Raw genomic sequence first — 10580 nt, 5'->3', positions numbered from 1 at the left:
TCTTGATTATCGATATAACAATCTAAAAGGATGATTTGTCAAACTAACACTTGTGACAAATAGTTCACCCGACAACGAACCAATAACCGTAAAACGGTTGAAATATCATTGTGTTTATGGTAACTCTATTAATAATATAAGAAGCGTTCGAAAACTATCATATAAAATGAATAGTTATAAATTCGTTCACCCTTTGCACTGAAAAAGAAGGGGAATGAATAAAAAAGCTGATTTTTTTTTAATAGCATTTAATGTTACAGTACAATTGACAAAATTTGGTTATTCATATTCAAAGCACGTTTTCGGTCCGAATTTTTTCCACATTAATATTATATATCCGTTTCTATATTTTGTATGAAGTGCATTCACATAAGGATTTCGTGTTTCAATCTACATTAATCATTATTCCAAGGAAGGATGTTCGTGGTTGATTATCATAACTGTAGATAAAATTGCTGCCACTTGAACCAGTTGTTCTCACGAAGGCGTGTTCGTCCTTCTTCATCCGACAAAAGGCTGTCATTGACGCAGAGGAACGAGAACCCGAGTCAACATCTCTTACACCTGTAGACGATATAACTGTGTCTTCCACTAGTAACTCGGTCATTAACCAGTTTGCATCTATCGTTGATACTGTCCATGAAAACATATAAATACCATCTTGTGGAGCCACAAATACACCGTCATTTTTGTTGTAATGGTCTCCTTCGTTTATGACGACAGTTTCGAACACAATCGTAGAATCAGTATTCAGAGTGAATTGCCTTCCGTTTACAATTGCGTAGAATAATACTGGTTTAGTTTTTCCTACAAAACATACAAAGTTACATTAAAATTATTTCCAAAAAAAAGGTTTCTGATTCCAAATATCAATTCAATTTCAATTCAAAGTATTATTGCCATATAAACTTTACAGTTTGTGACATATAAAAACAACAAAAACAAAAAAAGACAATAGCTTCTATATACATGTTTATACTCAAATTCAGGTAAATATTAAAGGGTCTCTTGTCCTCAGTTCCATTGACTTTTTTTTATAAAGGATCCTAGTTTATTCACTTGTGTTGGTGTTGATGGGTTAAGTATATATATAACTTTGTCATTGTCAGTGAGATTAGCAAAAGAATTACGTTCTCTGTTAATGCAATTGAAATATGTTAATCTAATATTTGAATTGTGTAAGAAATGTTTCTCATCATGTAGTACTTTGCATTTTTTGCAAAGTCTCTTTTCGCGAGGAATTTTAAAATTCCTCCCTTTTTCAATTAATAATAAATGGTTCTAAGTCTTGTAATTATATTCTAAATTCAAAATTTGGGTAAGAGAGATAAGGTTTGATTTGGCTCAAGTCCTTTATAAAAAATTAATTCACTTTTATCATCAACAGGTTGTTGTATTATGAGTTTATTTTGGGTTTAATATAGCTTTTAATATTTTTTAATTGTTTTAAATTATCACAGGTTTTTAGTCTATCTATATCAATGTTAGATTCAGAAAGAATATCTTTTGCAAAAGTGAACCATGAATAGGAGCCACTAGAATTCGATGTTTTAGTTAATTGAAAAGATTCATGTAATAAGGGGATTCAAAATTTGAGGTGAAAAGCCTTGCTAAATACATAACAGTTTGGGTTTTCATATGACATTCAATAGGCAGTCTTTCCAATTCGTTCTTTTTACCAAAATTTGAGGCACTCTTGTTAGAGCTAAGGGTAAACTTGCCATAACCAAGATGGAAGTTTTCTATTAGAGTCTTGTCAATAAAATTAAATGGGTCCACAATTTTTCCAGAAAACAAAGCTATTTTTTTAGGTTTGAAATATGTTATATATGAGTCCAAATATGTTATTTCAGAATTATAAGTCAATATAGGTTCCACTAAGGTGTCATATAAGTTATTTGACACTCTGATACTATCATAAATTCATTAAACTATGTCATCAAATAAAACAAATGCATCACTCATTTGACATTCAGTTTTCAATTCCAAGCTACAAAAAAAACCCAAAAATCCCAAAACAATTCAAAGCTACTTGGTCCATGTTTTTAATGTTAGGTACTAGTAACGTTATTTCATTTTAAGAAATGAAATTTCCTCTCCGTTTTATATATTTGTTTGTATATTTACGAAGTTAAAAGTAACTTCCCTTTAAAATTGACTAAAATGTAAGTCAAAATTACCACAATGATATGAGCAGGCAAGATACTTTACACATGAATACAGTCAGTTTGAAATATAAATTACATAAATTGTAAGTAAAAATATGATGGAGAAACAAATTCATAGTTCGGACGTCAAATCTTACAAAATTTAGATAGAGAACAAGAAGTCATTTGACATTCATTACAATATAGGACTAAAAAGCTATAATTTACCATGCTTAGCATACTAGTACATCGTAAAGATAAGTAACAAAACAACTAGGTTAAATAGATGTAAAAATACAAAAGATGCGCCGATTGTAAGAGATATGATATAGAGTGTATTAATTCGGGACAATAAATACCTACACAAACTTGAAAAGACTCCAAAGATCAGTGCTTTTATTGCTGTTCTTTATTTAAAATTCATAGCGACGCCTTCATCATGAAGCAAAATCTTGCACCAAATTGGAAGATTAAATTAACATGTAAAAACAAATTTTCTTATTAAACGAAACAACATCGAAAGAAAAACAAGTGATAGGAAGAAAACAACAACCACTAGAGTTCAAGTGTATGTATTTGGATAGGTACTGGAATACTATTGTTTGAATTGTATTAATGAATTATTACTATGTTATATTTTGTGATGTTTACGATTAAATGTAATATAAAATATCTCCTCCCAAAAAAAAAGTAAAGGAAATACATCGAACTGCAAACACATTTAATATCTTTGGTCATGATTTATTTAACTTTTCCACAGCCACACAAAATAAGCTACTTACTTTGACAACCCCCTCCATATATGCTACTAACGTGGACAAAACTCCCAATGTATTAGTTTCATTCTTACTCGCAACCTAATAATGAAAATCTGTAATATAGAGACATCAATTGCAAGTCTTGAGTCTTAACGGTCTTCGACAAAATTCCTAACAGTTTGAGATTGCTATTTAAATCTTGATCTATAAAATACGGTTTCTTAAACGAGTACAAGGTTAGGGAAGGATTTTAGCGACCACAAACATGTTTGACCCCGCCTCATTCAATAGTGCAATGTTTGTTGTCTTTTTTGTTGTGTTTTGTAAATTGTTTTGTTTAATATCATTTAGTTTTCTCATGAGAATTGTTTCACATTTTTTTAAAAAATTGGAGCCCGTGATAGCCGACTGTATACGATATGTTTAAACCGTACGGGGGCCTATCATTGCTAATATCGCCGTTATTGCAATCCAAACCGCTCCTACTTGTGTTTTCTTTTTAATATTTATTTCACACCCCAAAGTTTAGATATTAAAGAACTATAGTCTTTAATTGATTTTTAAAATATACCCGGCGTATTCAAAATAATAAAAGGGAACTATTTTTGAAATTACGTCATAGTGTGCATCGTATTTGAGAAAAATACGAAGAAATCTCCAGAAATATTGCAGTTTTCCATGGTTATTTCCATTGTGTAAAGATCATGCGCAGCCAGAAAAATAAAGAAAATAAAAGAGTTTACTGTAACTTTTCACATGATCTTACCAAATACAAAGTTGTTTCTTGGTTTTGCACACACGTTTCGAAAGACAAGGGTATCTATCTACTTGAGCTAAACTACAGTGCATGAAACTTTTTCATATGACTTACGAAAATTGAATTATCATTGACAGTTAATCCATGCAATAAATTAGCTTATCACTTACTTTCATTTTCTAGAGAAGCTATTTTATTCTCTATTAATTCCATTCGTTTTTCCATTAATTCTTCATCCGACGATGTTGTATTTTGTATGGACTTTGAGAATATTTGTCCAGTAGCACACATCAAAACTAAAATGATTAAGCGATGCATTTCTAATATTTAAAAATAATAGCAGTACTGTAAAATATCAAATGAAAATCAAATTGGTATCAAACTGAAGTCTCATTCTCCATATCAACGAAACTATTGAAGAGAATCGTCTAAGATATTTTATTTCAATTATTGAAACGATTGCTCAGACCGAAATAAAACAGTTTTGAAGTGATGATGCAGTAATATGATATATCTGCGACTTAAAATATATGAAGAGTAAGTAAGTAGGCAAATGATTTATTTCAGGCTTTAATCAAACTTATCTTCCAAATAAACAGTACAAAGCAGCTCTTGTATCAAAACAAAGTATCTTTATTCAAATCTACAGTAGAAACAGCTGAATAACTGTTATCAATGAATATCTCGTTTATCAAAAGAAATGCCCTTTATAAAGAGTTCATTTTCAGACAGTCTTCAGACAAGACGGTAGAAAAAGATCGTATCTAAATTCTAAATATATCGGGGAGGAAGATACCAGAGGGACAGTCAAACTCACAAATCGAAAATAAACTGACAACGCCATGGCTAATAAAGAAAAAGACAAACAATAGGACACAATACACAACATAAAAAACTGAAGACAAAACGAACCCCACAAAAACTGGGGTAATCTCAGGACTGCTCCGGAAGGGTTAGAGCCGATCAACCTTTTTTTTAAAAGAGTTCTGCTACTGGGAAAATTTGCATTTTATGCATTCTTTCGTGTTCATTGTTTTGCCAGATTTTTTTCCAAATTTATATCTAAGGTTTACATCACCTACGTCTTGAATATTTTCGAAATTCCGTGCTGATCTACTAAAAAGAGAAATGCTCCGGGGAAAAATTAATTGTGCGGAAATGCATTTTAAAAACTATCACATGTACAATTTTCCTCATTTTTTTTCACAAATTTATATCAAAGGTTTATATCAGCAATGTCGTGGTGCCTATCATATCCTTTTTAGTAAGAGCTATCTTAGCTCCTTGGAAATATCAAATATATCAGAATTTTCATTGTATTTGCAATTAAATATTCATTTCTCTTAAGATATATATAAAAAGAAAACACGCAAAATCCAAAAAACAAATTCCTAGTTATTGCCCTTGGACAGAGAAAACATATGCAACGCGGAGCAAATATTATTTTTTTTCAATTTTGGACTGAGTGACTCGTTTTTATTTATTTCCAATTGTAAATGAAGTTATGACCAGCTGAATATATCGTGCCCTTTTGTCTTGCTGAAATGATTGAGCTTTTATACAAAAACACAACGTGATAAAATAGAAGATGGATTATTTGTTGCAATAAAACTCAGATATTCATTTACGATGAGATGAAAAATGAAAAGGAACAACGCTTTGCTTAGCTCACCTGGGCCAAAGGACCAGTGTGAGCTTCAGCCGTTATTTGGCGATTGGTCGTCTGTTTAATAAGATTGCTGTCGTCGTCAAATAATTCTTACAATGATCATCCTCTGAAACATCTGGGGCAAATTCAACCAAACAGGTTCACAATCATCGTTGCAGTATCTAGAAAACAGTGTTCGCTGACCCATGTAAACAAACATGACTGACGTGGCTAATGATAGATTATGTGTAAAATGTAGTCTGACAGGCACAAAGATGTTCAAAATGATTTTTTCAATTTGTTTTCTTTTTTTGCCTTGTTATTTGAAAAAAAAATGGATAGACATATAAATAAGGCCGTTAGTTTTCTCGTTTGAATTGTTTTACATTATCTTATCGGTCCTTTTATAGCTGACTATGCGGTATAAGCTTTGCTCAAGGTTGAAGGCTGTACGGTGACCTTGAGTTGTTAATGTCTGTGTCATTTTGGTCTCTTGTGGACAGTTGTCTCATTGGCAATCATACCACATCCTCTTTTTTTTTTTTTTTTTATGTATGTAGCAAAAATGGTCATGACTTAAATGACGATTTCTTTTTTTTTTTACATTTTATTCGTTTTTTTCTTAATTTCTTGAAAGTATTATATATAGATAAAAACTTAAATAAATCTCAAATTTCAATAAATGTTTTGTATATCGTTTTTTGACACCTTGCAGAAGTTATCGACCATAAATTAGGATTTTTTTGCCATCTTTTTCGTTTATGGTCTATTGACTAGAACACTAAGCAAATGTATCAGAAAGATATTGATTGATTGTTGGTTGCTTAACGTCCAGTGGCAAATATTTCATGCAAATTCAGGACGAGAACAAGTTTACAAAAAATACAATAGGTAGGTCTTGTCATAATAGAGGCCATTTGGGTTGATGGTCAGGAAAATTTGGACTGCAACTGAAAAATGAGGGCATATTGGATTGGGACAGTATTTTGCCTCGCAACAGGCCACCTAAGGACCCTTCAAAGAGTTGTTGCAAGGGTTCTTAACGTGCAAAGAGCGTGTCACTCTCTTCACACAAGACATCGGATTCAACGCCCCCATTCTGACTGGACTTGACTGCAAACTTGGTACATCCCGCACAGCCAAATGGACGCCCCACTTCGGCAAGCGTTTATCTGCCGGTCGGGAGAAGACCAAGCGACCATATTTCACTTGTATAACAGACGCACAGAATTCCATAATATGTGAAACAGACATAAAAAGTAAAAATGTCAGAAATTGGGTTACAGCAGTCAACATTGAGTTATGATCTTAAGAAACAGTTCTGTATTAGCTAAAATTAATAAATTGCAAGATTCTTAGAATGACATACATATCATAATGCTGGTGTAAAAAGAACCATACATTTAAAACATTAATCTCATACAATATATATATGAACACTTTATTGAAATGAATAAAGTTTAATATTTTTTTATTAAACCAACCTTTGAGAGTGTATCTCAATTTATTTTTGTTTATGCAAACTAAGACGTCTTATTTTCAACGATTCGCATTATTAGAGGAAAACATCAATCGAGATGTTTTGCAGCCAAAATAGCAGGCATAAAGTGGAGAATAGTTGAATGAATATCTTGTAACAAGTATAAATCATATAATTGAAATTAACTTTTCACAGAAAATCATATAATGAAACAGCTACAAAATTGTATTTAATCCTATTCAGTTAAAACTTGTAAAACATGTTAGACCTGGTAACAACTTTCAGTATGGTATTGCTTTTTTTATAGTTTTTTTTCTTAAATAACGCGTTTCTCAAAATTGTAAACTGCGTAGAAATCAAATAGGAATACTAGTTGTACCATTCAGGTTTCTCATTCTCAAACTTGGGCATTTTAATGTTTGTGCCTTCTATGTATAGAAAATGAATAAGTTAAATATAATCCTCATTTTAATATATTATGTATTTCTTTCAACGAAGGGAAACATGTCTGTTTTTAAGAAATGTTACTTTTAAAACCTTGTTGTAACCTTTTTTAGATCACCTGGCCCGAAGGGCCAAGTGAGCTTATGCCATCACTTGGCGTCCGTCGTCGTCCGTCGTCTGTCGTCGTAAACTATTTCAAGTATCTTCTCATCTGAAACTGCTAGGCCAAATACTTCCAAACTTTAACTGAATGTTCCTTAGGGTATCTAGTTTATAAATTGTTTCCGAAGTTTTGATCTATCAACAAACATGGTCACCATTGCTAAAAATAGAACATAGGGGTCAAATGCAGTTTTTGGCTTATAACCAAAAACGAAAGCATTTAGAGCAAATCGAACATGAGGTAAAAAATTTTTTTAGGTCAAGATCTATCAGCCCTGAAATTTTCAGATGAATCAAACAACCCATTGTTGGGTTGCTGCCACTTAATTGGTAATTTTAAGGAAATTTTGCAGTTTTTGGTCATTATCTTGAATATTATTATAGATAAAGATAAACTATAAACAGCAAATATGATCAGCAAAGTAAGATCTACAAATAAGTTGATATGACCAAAATTGTCAATTGACCCCTTAAGGGGTTATTGTCCTTTAATGACAATTTTTCACAATTTATAGATATAGGAAGATGTGGTGTGAGTGCCAATGAGACAACTCTCCATCCAAATAACAATTTAAAAATTAAACCATTATAGGTTAAAGTACGGCCTTCAACACGGAGCCTTGGCTCACACCGAACAACAAGCTATAAAGGGCCCCAAAATTACTAGTGTAAAACCATTCAAACGGGAAAACCAACGGTTGTTCATCATATTTGCTAACTTTAAAAATTCTTCTCCTCTAAAACTACTCAACCAAATTCAACCAAACTTCAACTGAATGATCGATCAGTAGGGTGTATAAAATAAAGTATGTGTTTTTCTATTTCGTCAAAAACATGGCCGTCATGGCTAAAAATAGAACACAGGGTAAAATGCAGTTTTTGGCTTATATCTCAAAATCTCTAGCATTTAGAGCAAATAAGACAAGAAGTTAAAGTATTTATTAGGTCAAGGTCTACCTGTCCTGAAATTTTCAGCCGAATTGGGTAACTGTTTTTTCAGGTATAATGCCCCTGAATTGATGATTTTAAAGAAATTTTGCAGTTTTTGGTTATTATCTTGAATATTATTATAGATACAGATAAACTGTTAATAGAATAAATGTTAAGCAAAGTAAGATCTACAAATAAGTCAATTTGACCAAACTTGTCAATTGACCCCTTAAGGAGTTATTGCACTTTAAAGACTTTTTTTTCACAATTTGTTCATCATGTTGACTTACTTTAAAAAATCTTCTGCTTTGAAACTGCTGTATCAATTTCAGCCAAACTTAGGCTAAATGAGTTTCAGAGTATGTAGTTTAATATCATATTTTAGTCAAGAAACATAGCTCCTATGGCTAAAATAGAACATAGGAGAAAATGATTTTTTTTTGCTTTTGAAGAAAATAGGACGATTCAAAGAACATTTAAATAAATTGAAAAGCCAAAATAATCATTGATGAGAGATTTAACCAAAAAAATTAAGGTGAGCGATTCAGGCTCTTGAGAGCTTCTTGTTTTATTTCTTAGACACTGGTTCTTGCATTTGACGTGAATCTGTACCACAACCCATTATGGCCTTAAATTGACGTTGAACTTTACTCAGCGGTAACGAGCAAGATCTATAAACTAAAAATGTTAATGTACAAATTTAACTTAGTGTTTCCAAAGCGCGTTTAGAAAATGGTTACCGTCAGCACGAACGCTAAACACCCTTTCTTCCGCAGGCTAAGAATATATAAATACTTGAATAATTGAGGAACTATATATTTGATTTAATATTTAATAGCAATGCTACTTGACACGAGCTTCTCAAAGAATTACTTAATAAAAAAAACAAACTTCTGTTTTATCTTAAATAATGATAGAAAGTTGTGATTATTTAAAATGCACGTTCTTTGTTGACAGATAATTCTAAACAGTTATAGATTCATCAATATAAATGTACATATGATTTTGCGGAGACGTTTTTGTATCTTCCTTGGGAGTGCTTTCATAGCATTTAACAGCTCGCTATTTGATAACCTGTAAATTAAATATGTCAAAAAGGCATAAAAGAATAATAAAGAAAAGAAAAATACATGGAATATTAAAAACAATTTTAATAAACGATTGCAAATTTTACAGCACAAATTAGAAGTAATACTGACATGATATGGCAGATCTTAAATAGAATCATATTCAAAACAGTGTGGTCCTGGCCATTGATTGACGACCTAAATTATGCAATTATTGACTGGGACAGATTAGGTGAACGTTTGTTTGTAATGACCATTGCTCACTTCTTACTTATTATAGAATTTAAACTGTGGGGTCACCAAAGGTTCTTAACGCCTTTAATAATAAGATAATTCGAAAAATTATTCAGGAATAACCTTTATGTTTTGATTTATATTATTGATATAAATCAACACATCGTATTATTCCGGATTTGTTTTTCGAATTGCTTTATTTAGTTGGTGAGATCCTTTGATGACCCCATAGATTCAGTGTCTTTAACAAGTACATGGTCAGCAGTGATTGTTACCGACAAACGTTCTCCTAATCTGTCCCACTCAATGGGATAATTTAGGTCGTCAATCAATGGCCAGGATCACACTGTTTTGAATATGATTCTAATTATATATAACAAAAACCCATAACCAACTCTTATTTAACTATGGAGTCTTACAAAAACTACGACAGGATTACTAAAAAAATCATGGAAGACGAGATTCACGTTAAAATACCATCTCTTATAGTTTTTGTGTACAACAATTGTTTTAAATACAGGTTGCGCTTTCATATAGTTAAAATATCACGGATAGATACCACTTACAATTAATCCGTATGATCCTAATACGTCAATGCTTTGAATTTCCGAAAAGGAGTTCCAAGTAGAAGGTTTTAAATTCAAGACAATGTCAGTATATTGTTTTTCTTATAATTCATAGTGTTGTGGCTACTATTGAAATTAATTTAATTATAATAAGCATGCTATGTGTGAGCTATTGAATTAATCACGTACACTAGCCTCCTATTGGTCTTACATCCGTTTGCATTGAGTGTGAAATTACTGGTATTATTTTTGGAAATCTTGCTTGCTAGCTGAATCGTGAAGTCATTATTAGATAAGGTATACTGGCCTCGTTTCGAAGAAGCTTAGTCCCATACACAGATAGACTTATTATCTGTCGGACTAGTATACTCTTGATAGAGAGGAGTT

At 31.7% G+C, this 10580-nt stretch overlaps 1 protein-coding gene across 1 annotated transcript; it reads right to left on the bottom strand.

Annotated features, from left to right (window-relative positions):
- Positions 1-239: 239 nt before the first annotated feature.
- On the bottom strand, positions 240-4171 carry LOC134707763 (heavy metal-binding protein HIP-like). The gene is made up of 2 exons (XM_063567799.1): positions 3833-4171; positions 240-807 (listed from the first exon to the last, which is right to left on the bottom strand). Exons 1-2 carry the CDS (start codon positions 3978-3980, stop codon positions 386-388), a joined length of 570 nt encoding a protein of 189 aa, XP_063423869.1. The 5' UTR covers positions 3981-4171; the 3' UTR covers positions 240-385.
- Between the last annotated feature and the right edge of the window lie 6409 nt (positions 4172-10580).

The sequence above is a fragment of the Mytilus trossulus genome, chromosome 1 (genome assembly GCF_036588685.1).
Source record: "Mytilus trossulus isolate FHL-02 chromosome 1, PNRI_Mtr1.1.1.hap1, whole genome shotgun sequence".
In the NCBI taxonomy this organism is placed as follows: Eukaryota; Metazoa; Mollusca; class Bivalvia; order Mytilida; family Mytilidae; genus Mytilus; species Mytilus trossulus.
This window is presented reverse-complemented; position numbering and strand designations above follow the sequence as displayed.

Excerpts from the sequence above, each read along its gene's own strand:
- LOC134707763 (XM_063567799.1), bottom strand. The coding sequence starts at position 3,980 with ATGCATCGCTTAATCATTTTAGTTTTGATGTGTGCTACTGGACAAATA. Across the intron at positions 808-3,832 it reads AGCTTCTCTAGAAAATGAAA|GAAAAACTAAACCAGTATTA; the intron begins GTAAGTGATAAG and ends TATGTTTTGTAG.